The sequence below is a fragment of the Saimiri boliviensis genome, chromosome 16 (genome assembly GCF_048565385.1).
Source record: "Saimiri boliviensis isolate mSaiBol1 chromosome 16, mSaiBol1.pri, whole genome shotgun sequence".
NCBI classification, from domain to species: Eukaryota; Metazoa; Chordata; class Mammalia; order Primates; family Cebidae; genus Saimiri; species Saimiri boliviensis.
In genome coordinates, this window is record NC_133464.1 from 15061040 (window position 1) to 15086426 (window position 25387).

At 47.3% G+C, this 25387-nt stretch overlaps 1 protein-coding gene, 1 long non-coding RNA gene and 1 pseudogene across 3 annotated transcripts in view; 1 reads left to right on the forward strand and 2 right to left on the reverse strand.

The window, feature by feature from the left end:
- Nucleotides 1-6931: 6931 nt before the first annotated feature.
- On the reverse strand, nucleotides 6932-7605 carry LOC101030736 (meiotic nuclear division protein 1 homolog pseudogene; annotated as a pseudogene).
- A 5300-nt stretch (nucleotides 7606-12905) lies between these two features.
- LOC141581596 (uncharacterized) lies at nucleotides 12906-15789 on the reverse strand. Its single transcript, XR_012514299.1, has 2 exons — nucleotides 15382-15789; nucleotides 12906-15165 (listed from the first exon to the last, which is right to left on the reverse strand). It is a non-coding gene; the product is annotated as an uncharacterized LOC141581596 (long non-coding RNA).
- A 97-nt stretch (nucleotides 15790-15886) lies between these two features.
- The window catches only part of STK24 (serine/threonine kinase 24), a 127179-nt gene continuing 117678 nt past the window's right edge, over nucleotides 15887-25387 (forward strand). Inside the window, exon 1 of one of the 2 annotated variants that reach the window (XM_039473412.2) lies at nucleotides 15887-16300. In XM_039473412.2, coding sequence (XP_039329346.1) covers nucleotides 16259-16300 — 42 coding nt within the window. In that variant the 5' untranslated portion in view covers nucleotides 15887-16258. The remainder of the gene's footprint in view (nucleotides 16301-25387) is intronic. The other variant, XM_039473411.2, reaches the window with a different exon arrangement.

The following is a 25387-nucleotide window of genomic DNA, read 5'->3' on the forward strand; positions in this document are numbered from 1 at the left end:
CACTTTGGGAGGCCGAGGCAGGCGGATCATGAGGTCAGGAGATCCAGACCATCCTGGCCAATATGGTGAAACCCTGTCTCTAGTAAAATACAAAAAACAAAAAACAAACAAACAAAAAAAAACAGTCAGGTGTGTGTGGTGGTGGGCACCTGTAGTCCCAGCAACTTAGGAGGCTGAGTCAGGAGAATGGCTTGAAGCCAGGAGACAGAGATTGCAGTGAGCTGAGATCACACCACTGCACTCCAGCCTGGCAACAGAGCAAGACTCCAACTCAAAAAAAAAAAAAAATTAGCCAGGCATGGTGGTGCTCGCCTTTAGTCCCAGCTACTCAGGAGGCTGAGGTAGGAGGCTGAGGTAGGAGGCTGAGCTTGAACCTGGGTGATGGAGGCTGCAGTGAGCCGAGACTGTGCCACTGCACTCCAGCCTGGGAGACAGAGTGGGACTCTGTCTCAATAAAAATAAAAACGTTAAAAGTAAAAAGAAGCGGGCTATGAACTTAATCTAATTTTTTGACCTGATTTGAAGTAGAACTTCATTCCTTATGAGAGTTAGCCTGTCTCCCATTCACCCTTTATCCAAGAACGTAGTGCTTTTTGGTCCCAGACAAAAGCCTGGGTTGTCTGCCAGAACTTCTCTTCCATAGAGGGCACTGAAACGCAAACTCTGCCCACCTGGCCCTGTCGAAGTACTGAACCTCTGTTTTTTTCCTTTTGCCACTCAGTTGTCTTCCAAATTAGCACCTACCTCAAGGAGAGGCGCAGTGCCCGGTGCCAGGTTCGCCTATCTGAGCTCCCATCGCTTCTGGATTTGGCTCCACAAATTGCCTTGCCAGTTCTCTGATAATTCCAAGCACATGGGGTTTGGGTTTTCCCCTCATTAATTATTCTGTCTAGCTTTTCTAGTCGTTCTTAATGGCAGGATTGTTCTGAAATAACCTAGTCAGCTATATCCAGAAGCAGAATTCTACATATACATGAACGAAAAATGTTACCATAATAGAAATACTTTCCAGTAGCTTGCTTTCCTCACTTATCCATATGTGAACCATCAACATCTTTCAGAAGTATGTCAATATTAATTTGCACAATCATTTAACATTGCTAGATAGAATTTATACCATTCTATGATTGCAGCATAAATTGTAGCCAAACAGTTGTAATTGTATATTTCAAGCATTTTTCTATTTTTTCTCTCTTATAAACAGCAATATGATCTCATCTTCGTATACACATTTGTAAGTAGTTGTAATTATATCCTAAGTATAATATTTCAATTTTTTTAAAAAAAGTATGAATATTTAAAAGGTTTTCTAGTTTTACTAAAGGAACCTCTAGGAATATCACACTAATTTATATTTCTACCAGTGGTATATAAGTACCAATTTCTCTTTTTTTTTTTTTTAAGTTGGAGTCTTGCTCTATCACCCAGGCAGGGGTGATCTTGGCTCACTGCAACCTCTGCCTCCCAGGTTCAGCGATTCTCCTGCCTCAGCCTCTGGGGTAGCTGGGACTACAGGCCCAAGCCACCATGTCCAGCTAATTTATTTTTGTATTTTTAGTAGAGACTGGTTTTTGCCATGTTGGTCAGGCTGGTCTTGAATTCCTGGCCTCAACTAATCTGCCTGCCTCTGTCTCCCAAAGTGCTGGGATTACAGGCATGAGCTGCCATGTATTTTTAATACAGCAGAATATTTTTAAGCTCTTTTTTTTTTTTTTTTTTTTTTTTGGCTCACTGTATCCTAGAACTCCTGGGCTCACGGGATCCTCCTGTCTCAGCCTTCCAGGTAGTTGGGACTACAGGCAGATGCCACTGTCAGTATACCTGGCCTTTTTTTGGCTGTGGGCTGTTGCTCAGGCTGGAGTGCAGTAGCAGGATCACGGCTCACTGCAGCCTTGACCTCCAGAGGCTCAGGTAATCTTTCCACCTCAGCCTCCTGAGTAGCTGAGACTACTACAGGTGCATGCCACCACACCAGGCTAATTTTTGTATTTTTAGGAGAGATGGGTTTCACCATGTTGCCCAGGCTGGTCTCAAACTCCTGACCTAAAGTGATACTCTCACCTTGACCTCCCAAAGTGCTGGGATTACAGGCATGAGCCACTATGCCCAGCCTAATTTTTATGGAGATGGGATTTCACCATGTTGCCCAGGCGAGGTCTCAAACTCCTGTCCTCAAGGGAACCTCCCACCTCAGCCTCCCAAAGTGCTGGCATTACAGGTGTGAGCCACCATGCTCAGCCTAAGTATTTTCTAAATAATTGAATTTTATTTAGTCTATGGTTTAAACAATATTCTCTATTAAAACTTGACTGTGTCTGACTTATAAATAAACAAGTGTTTTCCAAATGATTATTTTATATTCTCATAGTGGAAACTCACAAAGAAAAACAATGAACTTGCAGCCAGGCACAGTGGCTCACATTTGTAATCCCAGCACTTTGAGAGGCCAAGGTGCGCAGATCATGAGGTCAAGAGATCAAGACCATCCTGGCCAACACAGTGAAACCTTGTCTCTATTTAAAATACAAAAATTAGCTGGGCATGGTGGCGCATGCATGTAATCCCAGATACTTGGGAGGCTGAGGCAGGAGAATGGCTTGAACTCAGGAGGCAGAGGTTGCAGTGAGCCAAGATCTCGCCACTGCACTCCATCTTGGGTGACAGAGCCAGACTCTGTCTCAAAAAAAAAAAAAAAAAACTTGTGCCCTGACCTTACAGAGCTCCTGATTCCTCACGGATGTTCTTCTATGACCCCCTTTTCATAAAGCTCCACAGTGATGTTCCCAGAAGGCCTGAATCCTCCATAGACAGGTTTACCTCCTTGTGCTCTTACCAGTTATAGACGTATTTTGGACCCTGCCTTTATCTTTAGCTACTATTATGTACTATATCCCACAGTCTAGGATGGCTCCTTAATCTCTGTCAACGCTACATATTCACACAGTATGGCTGTAGTTTCTTTTTGTTCCTTTGTGTTAGTTACTCCCTTAAACTTGTCCTGTTTAGGCCAGTTATGGTGGCCCACGCCTATAATCCCAGCAGGGAGTTATCCTCCCATGGGAGGCCGGACGCAGGCAGATCACGAGGTCAAGAGATCAAGATCATCCTGGCCAACATGGTGAAACCCTGTCTCTACTAAAAACACAAAAACTAGTTGGGCATGGAGGCGCATGCCTGTAGTCTCAGCTACTCTGGAGAATGAGGCAGGAGAATCGCTTGAACCCTGGAGGCGGCGGTTGCAGTGAGCTGAGATTGCACCACTGCCCTCCAGCCTAGCGACAGAGCGAGACTCCATCTCAAAAAAACAAAACAAAAAAAACACTTGTCCTGTTTAAACTCTACTCTACGGTTCTTACCATTCACCCAGTTTACCAAAATCACTCACTTAGGTCAGAGGTCAATGGACTATGGCTCCCGGGTACAAATCTGGCCTGTCACCTCTTTGTGTAAATAAAGTTTCATCGCAATACAACCGTGCTCATTCTATAGGTGTTGCCTATGGCTGCTTAGTGATATAGCGGTGGAGTTGGGTAACTGGGGCAGAGACCTCAAGGTTCATGAAACCTAAAATATTTACTTTCTGGCCTTTATGGAAAAAGTTTGCCAGCTCCTGATCTAAAGGCTGGCTATCCTCTAACGCTGTAAGAAGATCTTGGGATTCATAAAGATTTCCTCACTGCCAGATTAAGCAGCTGCACAGACCAAACCTCCGGCTCCAATTCCAGTGGATACAAGGCTCTTTTTTTTTTTTTTTAGGCGCAGTTTCACTCTTGTTGCCCAGGCCGGAGTGCAGTGGCATGATCTCGGCTCACTGCAACCTCCGCCTCCTGGGTTCAAGTGATTCTTCTGCCTCAGCCTCCTGAGTAGCTAGAATTACAGGTGTGTGCCACCACGCCCAGCTAAGTTTGTGTTTTTAGTAGAGATGGGGTTTCACCATGTTGGTCAGGCTGGTCTCAGACTCCCAAACTCAGCCTCCCAAAGTGCTGGGATTACAGGTGTGAGCCACTGTGCCAGGCCAATAAAGGGCTCTTATCTGTTCAGTATCACTTTATTCAGGGCATACCACCTGCTCCTTCCTGAAGAAATCATCCTCAGTTTCTGGATTCAGATGAGAAAATTTTGTCTCCTCGACCACCCCAGGCCAATCAGAGTCCTCCCTGTGACTCTTCCTTTAAATCTAGGCTCTCAACGTGTCAGCATGATGAAGAACTGACAGCAACTGTCTTGCTCCCATGTGGAAGGAGTCCACCTAATAGTTATGCCAGCAGAAGCCAGGGAGCCAAAATAGGGACCCACAGAGTCCTGATTCCCTTATTTGAATCCCTAGATGAACTTGTCAGAAGCCAGCTTCATGTCTTGCAATTTTCACCTTAAAACTTGACTGTGACTGATTTATAAATACTAGATTTCCCTGTTACCTGAGCCCATACATTACTCTTTCTGCCTAAGTTAGTTTTGACAGGGTTTCTGTTGTATGAAACTGAAAGAGTCTGGACAAGCATAAAAACTGGGACCATGGCCAGGTGTGGCGACACCTGTAATCCCAGCCACTCAAGAGGCCGAGGCAGGAGGATGGCTTAAGCCCAGGAGTTCAAGGTCACAGTGTGCTATGATCGTTTCATTGCACTCTAGCCTGGGTGATAGAGGAAGATCCTGTCTCTATGAAATAAATACATAGAAACTGGTACTGGGAGTGAAATGTGCCAGAGGAAAATTGATTAGGTTAATGGTATGCATGAAGCTGAGTGGAGGACAGCAGAAATCTCTGAGTCTGGGAATTTGGGGAGCCTCGGTGCCAATGAGCTTTGATTTGAAGCTGGCTGAATTAAGCAGCTACATAGACCAAACCCCCACTCCCCTACTCCAGTAGATACAGGGCTCTTATCTGTTCAGTATCACTTTATTTAGGATATACCACCTGCTTCTTCCGAAATAAACCATCCTCTGCCCCTGGATTCAGGTGAGATAATTTTTGTTGCCTCCCACCACCCCAGGCCAATCAGAGTCTGGCAGCTCTTGTGCCAGATCACTTACAGACTTTGGATCTGGGAGGTGCAGAGAATGAAGTTTTACAACGGTGCTTTCTCATTGGCATCAGGAAGCACGCTATGTGTCAGGCAGAACTGATGTAAACAGATGAGGTGCTCCCTGCCAGAGGCAATTGGCCTGGAGGCTTTTGATACCTCAGGCACTGCCCAGCTGCCTGCGACTCAGGGCATGGATGGCTGCCACACTGGTGGGCCACAGCCCAATGTTAAGGAAGCTCTCAGTCTAAAAAACCAGGCTGAGTGTGTTGGTTACTTTTTGTGGCCTTTAGTAAGCTGCAAGAAAAACAGACAGGCTTCAACCGAATTGGCACATCAGGAAGTCATTTAGTCTTGGATGAAAGCCGTGGAGTCTTACAGAGGGAGGAACTTCCAGCCTGCACCAACAATCCCAAATTGGAAGAGGCATGTTTCCAGCAGAATCCAAAAGCTGTATGAACCCTCCCAAGCTGAAGTAAGTGAGAGTTAGTTCAAGAGACCCATAAACACCTGGGAAGTAAACCTGGGAGCAGGCTGGCTGGCTGGGCACGTGACCTGTGTGGTCACACATCGCCCGACACTTAGAAGGGCCCTATGTGGCCAGGTGCGGTGGCTCACGCCTGTACTCCCAGCAGTTTGGAAGGCCAAGGTGGGTGAATCACGAGGTCAGGAGTTCAAGACCAGCCTGGCCAAGATGGTGAAACCCTGTCTCTACTAAAAATATAAAAATTAGCTGGGCATGGTGGTGGACACCTGTAATCCCAGCTACTCAGGAAGCTGAGGCAGGGAATCGCTTGAACCTGGGAGGGAGGTTGTAGTGAGCTGAGGTCGTGCCACTGCACTCCAGCCTGGTGACAGAGCAAGACTCCATCTCAAAAAAAAAAAAAAAAAAAAAAAAAAAAAAAAATGTCCACAGAAAACTGAAGTAGTTAAAAAAAAAAAAAAAAAAAAAAAAGGTCCTATGCTTGGTCTACTGCTCTGTTCTCACTGTCCTGAAACTGTTAATATGCTTTGAACAAGGGCACACATTTTCATTTTGCAAATTATATAGCTGGTCCTGCCTGGGACTCTGGAAAAGTCAGAGAATCAAATGACCCTGATCCTCCAGGATCCTTGGAGCTACTTCCAGGCTTCTCTCTCCTCCTGCTGAGTAGTAATTACTAGCTGAGTAATAATTTCCCCCATTACCAGGCCTGGGTTATATCCAGGGAACCAGGGGCAGATTAACCCTGCCTATCACCTCAATCCATTCATTCAGAGGCAGAGAACTGCCCCAAAAGAACAAGACCAAGGGCCCTAAGGGGCAGAGGGCTGAGCTTCCAGTGATGAGGTTTAGATTCAAAAGCCTGGACTCAATAGGCTTCTGGCTTGAGTTTCTACTCAGTTTTCAAGGGAGTTACATCACCAGGGCAATCACAAACCTGGTGACTGTTTAATCCCCAAAGCCCATGCTTCTGAAGCTCTGTCCCAAGGTGCTCTTGGGTACTGCAGAGAATTCAGAGGTGCCATGAAGTATTTGACATTTTTTAGGAAATATGGTGGGATTATACATCTGTCAGATACCACAATGACAGATAGCTCAGATTAACATTAGATCATGCTATATTCTTTTCAGTGATGTCACATAATTTGCAAAGTGGTTGCTTATATTTTTGAAAGTTGTTGTGATTTAAAAGAAAACACAAAAAATCAAGGTGGAACAAGAAATGAAGGTGACAGTGTCCACTATGATTCTAAGGTTTGGAAGTTGTGCAATGTCCAATAGGAACACATGTCCCGTCGGTAACTGTGATTATTTAAAAATCAAATTAAACTGTTATTTTATTTTATTTTTTTTATTTTTTGCATTTTACACTTTATTTAACATTAATAAAAGGATACATACAGTTACAGGCAAATGGCAGTTCAGTACACTTATTTAGAAATAGTTTAAAATTTACATCCTTCACCACCATGGAATATTTTCGTCTATGTAGTCAAAGTCTTCTGGAATTCCAAAAGTTTTGTCAATTTTCTTTTCTTCAAACCCAAATTTTCTTTTGGCCCACGATTTTATTGCAAATATGTTATCAGTCCACCTGTTAGCAGCTTTTTTGGCTACTTTATTTGCTTGGCGTATTTCTTCCACGACTTGTGGGTCACAATCTTTGTATTTTTCTACTTCTGCCTTTAGTTGTTCCCTTTGGTCTCGAAGTGAAGAAAGTTCTTTTGCTAGCGTGGTTCGCTCTTCCGTTTCACATCGGCCAGTTTTAGCTTTTTCAATGCTTTCCTGTAGGCTTGCATGCTTTTGGCTTCCCTCAGACAACTGAGATTCCAGAGCCTCCAATTTACGTTTCCTTGCATGAAGAGCTTTACTTGGAAAAACCCAATAATAATTAGAAGTTACGATCCTCTCATAGTCAACCATACTATCATCAACTAAGCTTTGAAGGACTTCTTTTACTGACATAGAAGTAATGCCTTTCTCTTTGGGAGCAATCTTCTCCAAGTCTTTTAATTGAAATACATCTTTTGTTTCAAAAAATATTTCCATCATGTGAGTTCTCTTTTCTTCTGCACTCAATCCTTTTTTCTTTGACATGGCACCGGCGCGGGGACTTCCCTAAACTGTTATTTTATAATTTACAGTATTATTTCTTCAAATGTCCTCTATGTTACTAAGATAGGAGTCCATATTAATTTGTTTGTACCTATTTTCTTAATTTTTTTTTTTTTTTTTTTTGAGGCACAGTTTCATTCTGCCATTCAGGCTGGAGTTCAGTGGCACGATCTTGGCTCACTACAACCTCCACTTCCCAGGTTCAAGTGATTCTCGTGCCTCAGTCTCCCAAGTAGATGGGTTTACAGGTACTCACCACCATGCCCAGCTAATTTGTGTATTATTAGTAGAGACGGAGTTTCACCATGTTGGCCAGCCTGGTCTTGAACTCCTGACCTCAAGTGATCCACCTGCCTCGGCCTTCTGAAGTGCTGGGATTACAGACGTGAGCCACAGCATCCAGACCCTATTTTCTTTTTCTTTTTTTTCTTTTTTTTTTTTGAGATGGAGTTTCACTCTTGTTACCCAGGCTGGAGTGCAATGGCACGATCTCGGCTCACCGCAACCTCCGCCTCCTGGGTTCAGGCAATTCTCCTGCCTCAGCCTCCTGAGTAGCTGGGATTACAGGCACGTGCCACCATGCCCAGCTAATTTTTTGTATTTTTCGTAGAGACGGGGTTTCACCATGTTGGTCAGGATGGTCTCGATCTCTTGACCTTGTGATCCACCCACCTCGGCCTCCCAAAGTGCTGAGATTACAGGCATGAGCCACCGCGCCCGGCCGACCCTATTTTCTTAATCAATTGGCCTGTTAGGTATTTCCTCTGACCAAGACATGCTATGAAAAAAAGTCACTGGGGCACTAAGGGTGCCATGAAGTAGAACACTGGGACCTCTGCTTTAGGACATTCCCCAGAACCCCACATCTTCACCAATAGAAGGTGGGCTGGTCAGCCTGCCCCAGAATTCTCTCCAAGGTGGCCATGGAAGAGACCACAGAAAAGGGAGTATCTCTCAAAGAGCTGAGCCAAGCGCAGCCCAGGGGCTGACCAAGGCTCCCCAACCTCACCTTCCAGAAGGGTTTCATGTACATGACAAACTGATGGATGCCTGTTCCCTTCCTTTTCTTTTCCTTTGAAATGAAAGTTTTTAAAGTAGTTTTCAAACACATCCTCCTCCATAATACGTTAAACACATGAAGGTAATTACATTTACCAATTAGATAGAGATTTGCCGGCCTGTGAAGAGCCATGTCTAGGCTTGCAAAAGAGAAAGCCATATTGACCAGAGGCCCTGGACCAGGAAATGAATGGCCTCAGTAGAAGGCATGGGGTTGACTCGCTGTGGGGAAGTGGTGAGTGTATGAATGGTTATTCATGGGCTGGCTCTGTTATTTGGGGAGGGGAGTACACACAAGTTATAGGCATGGAAAAGATACCTGTGTGGGGTGTGTGTGTGTGTGTGTGTGTGTGTGTGTGTGTGTGTATGTGTGTGTGTGGTGTGTATGTGTAGCAGGGGGAGGGCTTGTGTGTGCATGCATGTTTGGGCAGCCAAGAAATGCAACCTATTAGGCCAGGAATCTCCTTTGCATTGGGGAACTGCCCCTTCCACATTCCATTATTCCATAATGCTGTTCAGAATGGACTCTTCCATCACTGTCCCTTCTTGCTCTTTGGTTCCAAGAACGGACATCCACAGATGTGAGTTCCTCCACTAGATTTGGCATATGGGCACTGGGTCAGAAAAGGTCACTCTCTTCTCTCTGAGATTACAAGGCCCACATGGTATAGATCTTGACACCACAGCCAGAGAACCTAGATGGGATGAAGCCAAGGAGAGGCAGAGGAGAGGTGAGAAGCAGAGGAAGATAGAGTTGATTTTTATCATTGAACTCATCTTTTTGGATTAATCCAAGCCTGATGTAGTCACGTGTTGATATTTATTTATTTTTTAATTTATTTATGACAGAGTCTCACATTATCGCCCGTGTTGGAGTGCAGTGGCACGATCTCGGCTCGCTGCAACCTCCGCCTCCTGGGTTCAAGTGATTGTCCTGCCTAAGCCTTCCCAGTAGCTGGGATTACAGGCGCCTGCCCCCACGCCCAGCTAATTTTTTTGTATTTTTAATAGCGATGGGGTTTCACCCTGTTGGTCAGGCTGGTCTTGAACTCCTGATCTCAGATGATCCACTTGCCTCGGCCTCCCAAAGTGCTGAGATTACAGGCGTGAGCCACCATGCCCGGCCTGATTTTTATTACTGAACTAAAATGTCGCTTTTGTGCTTATGGAGGTCTGTCATTTGCTTTTCAAAGACTTCTGACTAATAGTATCTCCAGCATAACTTCTTTAGGAAACTAAATAAAAATGGCAGAAAAGTTAAGGTATAAGACGGCCTGGCGCGGTGGCTCAAGCCTGTAATCCCAGCACTTTGGGAGGCCGAGGCGGGTGGATCACGAGGTCGAGAGATCGAGACCAGCCTGGTCAACAAGGTGAAACCCCGTCTCTACTAAAAATACAAAAAATTAGCTGGGCATGGTGGTGTGTGCCTGTAATCCCAGCTACTCAGGAGGCTGAGACAGGAGAATTGCTTGAACCCAGGAGGCGGAGGTTGCGGTGAGCCGAGATCGCGCCATTGCACTCCAGCCTGGGTAACAAGAGCGAAACTCCGTCTTCAAAAAAAAAAAAATGTATAAGACGATATGCTTGTCCTTTTTGCAGGTGAAGCTTTGATGACAGGGTAGTGTATAGGTCAACATTTTTATGATGATTTTAAGCTGACTTAAGTTTTGTGCATTCTGGAACAAATATCTGCAACTCATAGGCATGTTTTATTTTTGTGTGCTTGTACAATGGTCTTTAAGCACATAAGCCCCTGGATCTGCCTGAAGTGAAAATTAAAATGATTTTCTACAATTTGTCTTCCTTGTCAGGAAACAGAGCCAAGAGCTTTTAAAAACTGGTGCTGCAGTTGTGTGACTGTAGGCTGGATGACATCATCCTCCTGGGGAGGATTTCATGTATGCCCTTTCTGGATACGTCTGAAAGCAAACCCAGCTTCAGGAGGGAGGCAAAGCGACACACACAGCTCTTGATGAATCTTTGCATACTGCAGCCTTTATGAGCTGATTGGCAGGGTCAAGTGGCCACTGTTTAGAGGGCGAGGAGCCCTGTTAATTGGTTCTTTGCCAAGCAAAATTGCACATGAGAATTTTTCTAGAGAGCTTGTTCAAGTGAGTCCTTCTAAACAGCCTGTTCCCTGGTGTGAGCCTCCAGAACTGCAGCAGAGAGAATGTGCAATAAAGAGCCCCCTCGGAGGTTCAGCCCCCAACTCTCCTGGCAAATTGCACCTCCCAACACAGGGGAGAAGGAGGCAGTGGGGGAGAAAGACAGATCTTGTTTAAATAACCTTTTGCCTGAACTGAATATGGATAGGCCTGCAAAATATTCTGAACCCTTTTTCTTTTGAGACGGAGTCTCACTCTGTTGCCCAGGCTGCAGTGCAATGGCATGATCTGGCTCACTGCAACTTCTGCCTCCTGGGTTCAAGCTATTCTTCTGCCTCAACCTCCTGAGTAGCTGGGACTACAGGCACATGCCACCATACCGGCTAATTTTTGTATTTTAAATAGAGATGGGGTTTCACCATATTTACCAGGCCGGCTTCGATCTCCTAATCCGCCCGTCTCGGCCTCCCAAAGTGCCGGGATTACAGGCGTGAGCCACTGTGCCTGGCCTCCCTGAACACTTTTCTGGCAGATTTTTGTCATGTGTTCCAGATGATTTCTTCGAATCAGGAATATTTTATCTAGCGAACACCTATGCATCTTCTGTTTCTGCTCTCAGTTGTATGGTGCTTGGAGAGTAGTGCTCTGGTTTCTATGCAAGGTAAAGTTTAAGGCCTACACCCAAGGAAATACGAAGCAATGCTTATTAGCAGAAGTGTGTAGTGTGAAACATGCAAAAAAGTCCACAGGCCTTGTCAAGGGAGAACGAAGTGCCCATTCCTGAAGCTGAGCCTGGAGGACCCAGCTAAAGAGGGGCTGACCAGAACACATCTGCAGAAAAGGGGGTGTGTTATGGGCTGACTCATGTCCCTCCAAAATTCCTATGCTGAAGTCCTAATTTCTAGTATCTCAGAATGTGGCTATATTTGCTGATAGGAACTTAATGAGGTAACCAAGCAAAAACGAAGTCATTAGGATGGGCCTTAATCCAATCTGACTGGTCTCTTTCTAAAAAGAGGGAATTTGGGCTGGGCATGGTGCCTCATGCCTGTAATCCCAGCACTTTGGGAGGCCAAGGCCAGCAGATCACTTGAGGCTAAGGAGTTCAAAACCAGCCTGGCCAAGATGGTGAAACCCCTTCTCTACTAAAATACAAATACTAGCCTGGCGTGATGGTAGGCACCTGTAGTCCCAGCTATTAGGGAGGCTGAGGCAGGAAAAACACTCGAACCTGGGAGGCAGTGGTTGCAGGGAGCCAACATCTCACCATTATAACACTCCAGCCTGGGCAACAGAGCGAGATTCCACCTCGAAAACAAATAAATCAATCAAATAAAAATAAAAAGAGGAAATTAGGACACAGGAACACACAGTGAAGACCATGAGAACACATGGGGAGAAGCTGGCCACTGCAAGTCCAGGAGAGAGGCCTCGGAAGAAACCAACCTTGCTGACACCTTGATCTTGGACTTCCAGCCTCCGGAACGGAGGAAATAAATTGCTGCTGTTCTGGCCATCAAGTTTGTGGTTCTTTGTTATGGAAGCCCTAGCAAACTAAGGCAGGGTGCAACCAAAAACCTACTTAGAGTGATGTCCCAGAGAGAGCCTGCTCTCTGAGCTCTCCACTCACAGAGTGAAACCTCATTAGCACCACTCCTTAGCGTAGCTGGGCTAGTTTTCTAGGGCTTTGGCATACCTTTTCTTGCTATTGTGTCATCCAACAATGACTAGACGTTCTTCTTTAAACTGATCTTAATAATTTGTCTTCACCTACTGAACGTGTGTAGAAATTTGTCAAGCCTTCTGTTAGTTACTTATCCAAGCCACTCCTATTTCTCCCTTTAAAGTTCACCATGTAAGTCCCTTCTTTTAATACGTGAATTTAAATTGCTAATGCTCTACTTGTCTAGCTGTTCTTTATAAAGCAGCATTTGGGGGTGTTTATCTTTTCAACTTAGAAAAGTGAAGGGATTCATTGTTGAATTCTTGTCTTCTGCCGCTCTCTGAGCTCTGCTGAGCGTGCGTACAAACTAGCTTGGGGGCAGCAAATACATAGGGGCTTTATGTTTGGAGGGGCTCTATGTAGGGATATGGAAATATTCTTTGTGGTCCAGAAAATATTTCAGAGCACAATTCATTGCCAGATTGATGTCTTTAAGTGAATACAAAAGACAAAGAGGACCAGGGGAAGAAAAATAATTCAATGGATAAGTAAATAACTCAATGGGTTAGTATCTCCATGGAGACCATAAAATGCATCATCTCTATGGAGACCCTCATAATCTCCTTCTGGACTTACGGTAGGGTATAATCTGTTGTAATTATACATTGGGGGTAGAGGGAAAGTAACGAGAGGAAAAGGCTAAGAGGATGATCCTTTTCTTTCCTTGGTGGACGTGATAGCTACTGCCACTCTAATCAATTATAGTATTGTAGACATCCAAAGTTAGGATTCTGGGAAACCAGTTAATTAGGATGGGGTAAGAGGTGCCTTTGGATCTAATATTTATATGCCCAATACTCAGCTGGGTATCTGACATGCATTAACAGTTGGTATTCAAAAAAGGTGTGAATGAATGAAAGTAATAAGCAATTGCACTGGATCTGATCCTGGGCTCAGCCCCTGTCCATCATCTCCATTCTGCAAAAACGAAGGAGGTAGAGACCTACTGCCCTGGGGAATACTCGGTACTGTCTGCAAACGGCCAAACAGAACCAGTAACTGCCCTGTGGCTTCCTTCCTTCTTTTTGATGAGAATGGTGTTCAACAGCATGAACACGGCCAAAGGAGGAAACGAGGGTCAGCCACGGAGAGGAGATAAACATGTTCAGGGCAACAGACCAGCTAATGGATGCAAGTCAGTGTGTCCAGAGAAGTTATATCCTGCTGGAACCTCCTTGTTCTGAGCCTCACTAGCCTCGGGACACAAACTAGGATTCCAGTTTCTTTTTTTATACCTAGAGTATTACGGGGCCTTTGTCCCCCATCTGCTGTGGCTTACTTGCTGGCAATTAGCCCACTGCAAAGTGATTTCTCAGCATTGACCATGGCAATTCCTCGGATCAGCATCCAGACGTTTCTGACCATTTATCCCATTTCTTCCTCTTTATCTTGGTGCCAGGTTATTGCCCTGACTCTGCTGACCCTAGAAGAGTATTTTTTCCTGTCCCTTTTCTGTATTTTGACATGTTTAGATACACAAATATTTACCACTGTGTTCTAATTGCCTCCAGTATTCAGTATAGTCGAATGCTGTTCAGGTTTGTGGCCTAGGTGCAATAACCCATACCACACAGCCTAGGTGTGTACGTAGCGGGCTATGCCACCTAGCTTTGTGTAAGTACACTCTTTGATGCTCACACGACAAAAGCAACTAAGGACACATTTCTCACAATGTATACCCATTGTTCAGCAATGCACGACTGTGTGAGTGTATACCACATATATTAACATATTTATAGTAGTTTGAGATCAGACTATATACAGTTTTGTATCCAGCATTTTCTTTAATAATATATAATGAAAACATTTTCCCTATTACTAGTCATTTTAAATGACTACCTAGTACTCCCTGTATGAAAATACTATTATTTACTTAACTGCTGTGAGACTTTTCGCCAGTTCCCAGCTTCCCCGGGATTCTAAACATCACTTGGCTGGTCATTTTTTACCCGCATTCTTCCACACTTCTGGTTGTTGCCTTAGGATAGGCTCCTTTAGGTCGAATTCCTGGCTGCGCTGAAGAGTATCAACATTGTAAAGATTCACGTTCTTGTTCGTTCTGCTATTCATCTCTGCCGGTATCCATTTTTTAGGCGTCCAAAATTTACACACGATTTTAAGTTCCTGGATACCAGGGTTCGTACTTATCCAAATCTTGTATTTCCTTGCAGTCCTACTAGGGGTGGCAGGGCTCCTCAAGATGGGTGTACCAGGGACAGCCATGAAGGTATTCTAAGGCATTCCCTAGGACTCGGAGGAAAAACACGCATCTCTCCCAAGGGAAAGAAGGGATCAGATGTTAGCATCCTACTCCTTGTCCGATCCAGAGCACCCGGAGAAAATCACAAGGCATACCGCAGAAAATCTTCACTCCTTACCTTGGTGGAGGCCTGTACACTCTTGGGGGCTCACTTTGTCTGCCTAACTCACCAGCCAGGGTGCAAAATGGCCACTTAGGGGCCTGAGTGAGGTGCCAGCATCCCTACCATCTAAGGAGCAGCGAGTCATCTCTTCGGTGACCGCCGCTCTACCTGTTTGCAACTGTAACAAAACACTAGGCCTGGAGGCCCGCTCCATCCAGACGTTTCCCCGTCAGCAGCTGGAGAGAAGGTGGCTCCAAGGAGGAGACAGAGATGGTGCCGAGTGGACCCGGAGCTTCCGAGGCAGGGCAAAGAGAGGGAGACGGTTCAAAGTCCAGACCCGCTTTCCTTCCCTTCCCTTCCTCCCTGCCCTCTGCACCCCATTCTCCCCTTCCCGTGGGTGGGTGCCCCTGACTTGTCGCGGAGCCCAGAGATGGTGGGGTTCGGCCTCCTCACGGCCCCTCGCTAAGTTCCCAGCCGTTTTCGGTAACCAAAAGCGCTAGAAATTAACCTCGCTCGGCCTCTCCCCTTTCGGTTTCCTTCTCGGGTTGGCTGGAAACTTCACCCAGACACCGGAGCAGCTCTGCCTCGGCCTCCTGGCACCGGCCACCGGCTGAGGCCCCGCGACGCGCTCTCCCGCCCGAGGTGCCCCCGACCCCGACCCTGCCCTCAGGGGCTCGCCCGGGGCGCGTTTTCCCCGGGAACGCCAGAAAGGGTGGGCTGGCCGGCGGGAAGCGGGGGCCGGGCGGCCCAGGTTCACCCCGGCGCCCGCCCGGTGGGCACGCGGCCAGCCTCCGGCCCCAACTCCGTCCCTCCCGGCGCGCCGAGGCCCCCTCCCGGCCGCGCCGCCCACCCGCCGGCCGGGGCCTGGGAGCGCCGCGGGAGCCGCTGGGACCCGGGCCGGGCCGGCAGGCGGCGGCTGCGGCCTAGGGCTCCCGCGCGGCCACCGGCCTCTCCCCTCCCCCTCCCGGAAGCGCGGGGCGGGGTCCCCGGCCGGGCCGCGGGGGCGGGCGCGGGGGCCGGGCCGGGGCGGGACGCGTTCGGCGCTCGCGGGCTCGGCGGGCTGTGCGCGCCCACTCCCGCTCCAGCGGCCAGCGCGCGCCGGCCCAGGCCCGGCTCCAGCCGAGCAGCAGCGGCGGCGGCGGCGGCGGCAGTTCGCGCGAGGCCCCGCGCCCCCCGCAGCCCCTCCCCGGCGCCGTGCATGGAGACGCAGCCAGCCGCTCGCCGCTGAGCCCCGCCGCCCGGCCGGGACCCGCCGGGGCTGGGGTGGCCTCGGGCTCCGGCCGGCCCCGCCGCCCGAGGGCTGCGCGCGGCCCGCGGGCCTCGCTGCCCGCGCGGATCGCCGCGGCCCGGCCGTCCCGTCCCAGGAAGTGGAGGTCCCGAGCGCCATGGCTCACTCCCCAGTGCAGTCGGGCCTGCCCGGCATGCAGGTAGGCGGGCGCGGGCCGCGGGGCCGGGATGCGCGGCCGGGCCGGGGCGGAAGCGGCAACTTGGCGGCGTCCCCACGGCTCCCCCACGCTCAGCCGGCCAGGGTCGCGCCGGAGCCTGGCTCCCAGCGCGCCCAGCTCGGCGGGGGGTCCGAGTCCGAGCCCCGGGCGTCCCTGCGGGCTCCGGCGTGTGCGTGCCAGGGCCGTGAGGACCGCGGCCTGGGTCCGGATGTGGGGGCGCGGGCGCTCGCCCTCCCGGCTCCCCGCGCCCCAACACTTCCCCGGAGCTGCAGGCCCGGGCGGCCCTGTCCCCGGGAGAAGTGAGGCGGAGCGGTGCCCTTGGAGGCCCCTCCGGGTCCCCGGGCCTTGCGAACGGGCCGGGTTGACGGAGGCCCCAGGACGCGCCCCCCGGGCTCGTCCCCCACCCCCGGGCGGGCGGGAGACCTGGGCAGGGCGGGGACGGGGAGCGCGCCGGGACTCGTCCGGGCCCGGGCAGAGGAGGCAGGGCGGAGTTGAGGAAGGTGTAACCGCCAGTTTTACTTGCGGTGGCTTTGCCCTGAGCCCCCGGGCGCCTGCGGACCGGGGGAAAGTGCGAGCTGCAAACCTTCTGGAAGGAGGAATCCCTCGGACAGCTGCGCACCGGGGTCCCGGCCCCGCGCCCCTGTGCTTTCACTTTGAGACTTGGTTATATTTATAGGAGTTCTTCGCCCAGTAAACCTCTCCTTTGGTACTTGGTGACATCGTGGCCTACCAGTGACTTTTTGGGGGATGGCGGAGTAGTTGAATTTCGAATTTACCTGAATACGTTAAAGGATGTTTTTTGTTGTTTTTGTTGCCGTGGGGGACTGCTTTTAGCCCTTCGAAAAACAAAACCACCGTCCTTGGCTAACTCTTGTTAAGTTTGTAGGCGCAGAAATGGTGGCAGAATGTTTGGGATTGAAATCTTAGGATACAGTTAGGGTATGTCATGAAAGTTTTGCTCTCCCTGTTTAGCTAAGTGAGTGAACGTGAAGTGTTTAAACAAAACCAAAAGCATCCAAGTAGATTATTCGTTGACATATAGAGACCAGCAGGCTCCTTCCCTGTGTTTTCAGGGCCGAGAAGCCCCGTGCCCAGACCTGAGGACTGGTTCTGGGTCTGCCCGCCTCTTCCAGTGAGATCAGCTTCTCTCCCTTCTGTTTTTGAAACCGTAAAGAAAAAACTGGATTTCACTGTTCAGGGTTGAATTCTGGAAAAATAGGAACCCAAAGTTACCAGTTTAATGGCAGCTAGAATTTTAGTCCGTGTGTGTGTATGTGTGTGTGTGTGTGTGTGTGTGTATGTATGGTTTTTAGGAGTGACGGTATCTTGAGTGTGGCTGGAAAGATGCTTGAAGAATATTCTTTTATGGATTCATTTAAGGAGGGTTGAATTTAACATGCATCAAACCTAAACTGCTGACTGCTAGGTAACAATCAGATGTGGTTTCTTGGTATTTCCTAAAGCCACTTTGGTATGAGTTTAGAGGTGTGTGTAGGTCAGAGTGAACTGGGTGAAAAAAAGAACTTCTTACCAGTTGAGCAAGAAGGACTCGTGTAAGGATTATAAAAAAAAAAGGTTTTATCAGTATTTCCTTGAGATTGACTTTTTTTTTTTTTTTTTTTTTTTGAGACAAGAGTTTCGCTCTCGTTACCCAGGCTGGAGTGCAATGGCGCGATCTCGGCTCCCCGCAACCTCCTCCTCCTGGGTTCAGGCAATTCTCCTGCCTCAGCCTCCTGAGTAGCTGGGATTACAGGCACGTGCCACCATGCCCAGCTGATTTATTGTATTTTTAGTAGAGACGGGGTTTCACCATGTTGACCAGGATGGTCTCGATCTCTCGACCTCGTGATCCACCCGCCTCGGCCTTCCAAAGTGCTGGGATTACAGGCTTGAGCCACCGCGCACGCCCTATAACGTGTTCATCAGGTTGGAATCTAGCACAGATGCCTCACTTACTAGGTTAATTGGCCTTTGTGGAAAGCGAATCAATTTGAAAAGGCACTAAAGCCCCTTTGGCTGGTGCTGTGAAGTCAGTATCATATAGTTACCAGGTGATATCTAGTATCTCTATCTCACTTTTTCATTGTTGTCCTCACTTTTTTTTTTTTTTTTAAAGAGCGGGTCAGAGTTCTTAAATCTTGGGAAAAGAAGATAAATTTCCTTAATAACTTTGCCTCTCAACTATTATGTATCTGCTAGGTTGTGTTACTTGGGAACTGTTTATTTTGCTTTCTCAGTATGAAAGATGTTAAGTGTTTCTCAGAAAAGACGACCAGATTTTCAGCTGTTACAGTTCTGCAGTTTCAGAGGTAGGAAAGCTGGCTTCTGCCAGTCAGTCATTCCTGTACCTAAGCACATCTACAGACTGTCTGGTAACTGTGTCATTTGGGGAAGAACATTCCCCACCCCTAGAAAAGAAAAACAAGCACATTTGTTTTCTACTTCAGATTAGCAGTTGCTGCTGCCCTGGGAGGCTTTGCTAAGAGTTGTTGCTGAAGATTAAATTAAAAGCACTCCCGCTTTTGACCGTGGTCTGCTAAAATGGGAGGAGAGAAGTCCCTATCTCTTCTGTGGCTTGCCCTGATGGGCCTCATAGCCCTCCCTTTTTTCTTGTCTCCTGACCAGGGCTTGTAAAGAGTTGGCTCAGAAAGACAGCAGAGTGAATTCAGGTGGCCCAGGCAAAGATGCTTGAAAAATAACAACCAACCATATTAGTATATTCACCATATTTCAGTGTTTTGCAAGTCATTTTTATGCCTCTCAATTCTTACTGGTACTGTTGAGACGTAGATATTATTACACCATTTGGTAGATGTGGAGACCAAGGGAGACTAACTGAACCGACCAAGGTGAAATCATACATTATGTGGCAAATTTGTGATTGGAAACTTGGTCTTCCCTGACTCCAAGATCATACTCCTACTCACCATGCAGTTTTACTGTTTGATGGTTACTTTTGCAAACATTAAAGTTTATCTCATTACAAGTTGGATTGGCCAAAGAAATGAGAAATTTATTTATTCAATCAGCAGTCCTTATTGAACTTTCATGTGCCAGGTCCTAGGGGAGGGATTGAATAAGGTAGATCTGAATGAGGTTACCATTTTAAATCAATGTTAATGAAAGTTGCCAAAGCCTTTCCTTTTTTTCCCCCCTAAACCCCAGTTTTATATTTTAGTAGGGGTAAAAAAATAGAAATTATAAACTGAGTAAATGTAGTAACAGTGAATAAACATAGAGAAGTCAGGCTGATTTGTGGCTATACATACTCTTTCTTTAATTGAACATTTGTTGTTTCACTCAATTGAGATTAAAAGAAAAGCTTTGGATGGAGGCAGGAGCCCTGATGGGCTTTGAGTTTGCAGAAATTGTGATTTAAAAATGAGATTTTGATTTGCACATTTCTGTTACAGAATTTTATCACTTTTCTTTCTTTTTTTTTTTTTTTTTTTTTTCCTCGAGACGGAGTTTCGCTCTTGTTACCCAGGCTGGAGTGCAATGGCGCGATCTCGGCTCACCGCAACCTCCTCCTCCTGGGTTCAGGCAATTCTCCTGCCTCAGCCTCCTGAGTAGCTGGGATTACAGGCACGCGCCACCATGCCCAGCTAATTTTTTTTTTGTATTATTAGTAGAGACGGGGTTTCACCTTGTTGACCAGGATGGTCTCGATCTCTTGACCTCGTGATCCACCCGCCTCGGCCTCCCAAAGTGCTGGGATTACAGGCTTGAGCCACCGCGCCCGGCAGAATTTTATCACTTTTCAACTTTTCTGGGCCATGAACCATGTAAGAAACATATTTTACATCAGCTCCAAAAACAAGTTTGGGGAGACAGTACTAATCCTTACTGCAGGTTGAGTATTCCTCATCCAAAATGCTTGGGACCACAAGTGTTTCAAATTTTGGAATATTTGCATTATGTACTTACTGGTTGAACATCTGAAATCGGAAGTTCTCCAGTGAGCATTTCCTGTGAGCATCATGTTGGCACTCAAAAAGTTTCCTATTTTGGATCATGTTGGATCAGGGATGCTCAACCTGTGCTTGTGATGTGCTGTTACGATGTATTTTAAAAAGGAGCTGCTTCCAGCAGTAGATTGAGTTCACAGGCCACTGGTTCATGACCCACAGTTTGAAAAATACTGAATTTTATATGTCACATGTATTGCATATTTCGGGGCCTGGTTAATTTACCATATTTTGAAGTTTTAACATTCGTATTTGAAAATACAGATAATTTAGAGGAATAGCTTAAAAACCTGAAGTTTCTCCTTGTTAACATCATCCTACCACCTCGTTCCCCTTTTGTTTATCTTGCTGCTTGGATAAATAGACCTTTGCTGAGAATGCCCCTTGCATCGGGATAGTGAGAAGGATGTCTGATGGCCAGTTTGGGATCATGGGGAGCTTTTCTCAGGCCCTCTGCTCACCCCAGGGAAGCCTGTGTGCTCTGGGAGTCTGGGAAATGAAGGCAAACACAGGACAGCTGCATTGAATTGTGGCTTAAGGGCTCCTGTCCTTTTTTTTTTTGTTAGTATCACGTTTCCACCAGTTCTTTTCCGTTCCTTCCTTAGGAGATGCCTGCCCAGTTACCCTGTTACCATTGCACTCTGGGGGAAGGTTGGTGTGTCACAGTGTGTGTGGACAGTCAGGACATTTGAGACGTTGGGGACTTGCTGAACTGTGGCGTGTGCTCTGGTGACTGACAGCATTGGACGGCACAGGATGGTGCCAGGAGCCATGGGAGGCAGGAGTTCAGAGCCTCAGTCCGTCTGTCATCAAGAGGTCTGCTGCCTGTTTTGGGACAAGTGCCCTAAGAAGGTTGTAGTGACTGAGGACACAGTGAGCAAAGGCACATTGTTGGAAAGCATGACATGGCTTCTGGTGGGCGTGGTTGGTCCTAGAGCTGGAGAGGCAGTGGGGTGCCTGTGGACTTGGGGGAGGCCTTGTGTCTCTAGGCAGCAGGCATCATGGCGCATTTTTGAGCAGATGAGCTCCTGTTTTTTGGGGCTTCTGCTTTCTTGGATGTGGGGAGTGCTGGGTGCCCCTTTAGAAGGCACTGCTGCACTTCAGAGAGGAGGAGGTGCAGGGGTACGTGTGCAAGGCCCCCATGTCAGTAGGACAGCCTACGTAGATTTTTTTTTTTTAGGGTTCACTCAACTTGGTGACTTGAAGTCTCAGTGAGCATTCTATAGTATCTCATTACTCCCCTTGCTCTGTGATCCTTTTTGCCGATCAATGCTAAAGAGTAATAAGGAAAGTACTCAGTTACTGTTACTGTTTTGTTACTGTTAGTTGCCTATGTAAGTTTCAAAACCAAAAAGCCCGAAAACCTGTTTTCAGTACTCCATGTTCCCTATTCTCCTGTGTCACCAGAATGTGACAATGGTAAGAATTTGTTTTGCTTGAAAGTGTTCTTTTTTGAGGGGGAGGATAGTCATAAGGTTTTTTAAGATGCGAAAACCCCAAATTTTTGGAGGAGTGTAGTCTCAGATCTGGGAGTGTTCTCAATAGCATTTCACTTAGAACCAAGTGACCTTCAAGTAGGCATTGGTCAGACTGGATTTTCTAGCTTGCCAGTGGAGCAGAGTGGCCCTTCGAGGAGCAGTTAAGGGCAAGAGGTGGCTGGCATCGTTGCTTTCCCACCCTCTTACTGACTTGGGGGGGGGGTCTTCTCGGAGCTACGTTCTGATGCATGGAGCTGAGCTGCCTCATGTGCATGTAGAGCTTCATCTTGTTCAGTGTTTTTCGAGGATCCTGGTGCCGGAGGGAGGGTGAGCAGTTGCTGAAGGGAGGAGCCTGTCGATGGTCACTGCTGCTTTCTAGTGTGCTGGAAAGTTACACACGCTCTAAAGCCAGAGTCCAGGCACCTGATGGTCTCCTGAGAAACGTGCCACTTAGCTCTGTTTGGGCGATTGCCACCGGTGATTCAGAACTGCCCTTGTTGGAAGCTCCTTACCTGCAGGAAGTGGACCGCACCCAACCCACCTTTCTGTGGGTTTTTATTTTTCAGTGCCTTAGCCCAGCTGATTATCACTAATGGAATCTTGTGGCTGGCAAGAGTGCAGGAAACAGAAGTTGCACTCTGTGTTGTCCATGTCTCGCTGCATAGAACCAGCCACTGTCGTCCGACCGGTGTGTAGCAGTCATTTCCCATCATTCATGTTTTTGCAGTGGAAATTATAAAAAAATCTCTGTGCCAAATGCTTTGGGAAAAAGAAAAAAAAAAAAACACTGCCTCCTGACAATGACTGTGGAGTTTCTTAATCCTAAATGACTCCCTGGTTTGTAAGGTTTAAATTGGGGGAAATAAACTGAGATACGCCTTTGCGTGGTACAAACCATGAAACATCCCAAATTGGTGGTTACCAGTCACTTTATGTGCACCCAGGGAACAACGTTGTTGCCTCTAGAGACCTTCCAGTGTGTTTCTTGAGGGTTCTTTGTCAGCAAAAGAAACTGTTCTGCACCCTGTTGGTATCTGAATACATTGTGGGAACATTTCAAGTTTTAAATTAATGCTTACCAAATACGTAGCTGGGGTTTATCTTCCTATTCCCTGTTTTTTAAGAGAATTTTAGGCCCTCCTGTTTGAAAGAACTGTTACAGGTCCACATCCTCTGTTTTGTTTTTAATTTCTTAGGATTTTCTTTCGTTTCTATTTAAGACTGTCTTATGAGTAGTTTTGTAAGGTTGGTTGGGAGAGGTAACAGTGGCTTCCATTTCTCTCCGTTTCTTATTCCCCACGGGCAGCCCCTTTGATCTCGCTTAGTTGATGTTTGTTTTCACTACTCCTTAGTTTATGAGGAACATTAAAAAATTGACCAGATGCGGTGGCTCATGCCTGTAATCCCAGCACATCGGGAGGCCGAGGCGGGCGGATCACTTGAGGTCAGGAGTTTAAGACCAGCCTGGCCAACATGGTAAAACTCCATCTCTACTAAAAATACAAAAAAGTCGTTGGGTGTGGTGGCGGATGCCTGGAATCCCAGCCACTTGGGAGCCTGAGGCACAAGAATTCTGTGAACCTGGGAGGCGGAGGTTGCAGTGAGCCGAGATAGTGCCACTGCACTCCAGCCTGGGTGACAGAGTGAAACTCCATCTCAACAGCAAAAAAAAAATTGCCTCCTGTTTGTGTGTGTGGTTTTCTTTTTTTTTTTCTCCCCGCTGGTTTCAGGCATTGGCAATAGACTTTGGACCCAGAGGTTGAGGATTTACTTCTCTTCCGCCTGCCTCTTTTCCTCACACGGAGTTCCCTCTCTTTCCCAGCGGAGAGATGTCGTAACTCCAGTGAGGTCAGAATGCAGTGTGTACATGGGTGGACTTACTCAATCATCGTTCCTGCTCAGCTCTTTTTTTGGAATTCTTTCCTTTTGGTAATACTTAACAGCTCATTCAACCTAGGACTGTTTTTGAGACGGAGTTTCGCTCTTGTTACCCAGGCTGGAGTGCAATGGCGCCATCTCGGCTCACCGCAACCTCCGCCTCCTGGGTTCAGGCAATTCTCCTGCCTCAGCCTCCTGAGTAGCTGGGATTACAGACATGTGCCACCATGCTCAGCTAATTTTTTGTATTTTTAGTAGAGACGGGGTTTCACCATGTTGACCAGGATGGTCTCGCTCTCTCGACCTCGTGATCCACCCGCCTCGGCCTCCCAAAGTGCTGGGATTACAGGTGTGAGCCACGTGCCCGGCTATCAACCCAGCACTCTTGAGCTGCTGCAGCCTTGTCTTAGGAAGTTTGATGGCGCTGACGGTCTGTGCGTTTCATCCCGGGCTTCCATGCTCTGTGTGCTGCCCGATCCTCTGCTTTTCCTTTGCCCTCGTCCCCTGGGTACCCTCTGCTGCTCTCTTATGTTGAATATCTTGTGTTGTGTGTGTGTGTGTGTGTGTGTCCTGTCTTCATCTTTCTTGGTTTATGCCATGGTGTTGGGGGGGCACATCGTGTACTATTTTTTCTGAATAGGCAACATAGGACACAGGCTTTTCAAAAATGTCATTCTTTTTTCCTTCTCCCTGAGTTGCTATTTTGGCATGGTATAAAACTTCAGGGTGGACGTGCATTTCCTCCAGAATTTTAAAGGTGTTTCTCTACCGTGTTTAACTTCCAGTGGTGCTGTGGAAGGTGGAGGCCCCGCCAGCACCAGCTTCTGTGCGCGCAGGCTGTGCTGTTCTTGGACCTCATGAGGTCTGAACTTCTTCCTTGTGTTCTGAAGTTTCACAATGATGTGTCTTGACATGGGGCGGTTTTCGTTTCTTGTGATAGATACGTGGTTGGGCCCTTTCTGTTGGGCGACTCAGGTCTTTTTGTTGATTTTTTTCTGGACTCCCCCTCTTCCATTTTCTGTGTTCTTTTCTTTCTGAAACTTTATTACTTGGATGGAGAATCTTCTGGACCAGTCCTCAAATGTTCTTTATTCTTTTTTGAGACAGAGTCTCACTCTGTCGCCCAGGCTGGAGCACAGTGGCGTGATCTCAGCTCACTGTAACCTCTACCTCCTGGGTTCAAGCGATTCTCTTGCCTCAGCCTCCTGAGTAGTTGTGATTACAGGCACACACCACCACACCTGGTTAATTTTGTGTTTTTAGTAGAGACGGCGTTTCACCATGTTGGCCAAGCTGGTCTCAAACTGAAATGTTCTTTTTAAGAGCTGTTTTCCATTTTCTTCTTTATTTGGCTTTCTGGGCGATTATCTTAACTTTTCCAATCTTTCCAGTGAGTATTTCATTTCTGCTCTTGTTTTTTAAATTCTAAGAGCTCTTTGGTTCTCTGAATGTTCTTTTATTATAGTGGTGTCCACCTCTTGTTCAGTTGAAATATCTGCCTTCTCTCCTCAGCATGATTCTGTTCCTCCAGGGTCCCATTTTTTCTGTTTCCTTTTTTTTTTTTTTTTTTCCTGAGAGAGGGTCTCACTTTGTTGTCTAGGCTGGAGTGCTGTGGTGCAGTCATAGCTCACTGCAGCCTTGACTTCCTGGGCTCAAATGATCCTCCCACTTCAACCCCTCAAGTAGCTGGGACTATAGGTATGCATTACCGTGCTTGGCTAATTTTTATGTTTTGTGGAGATGGT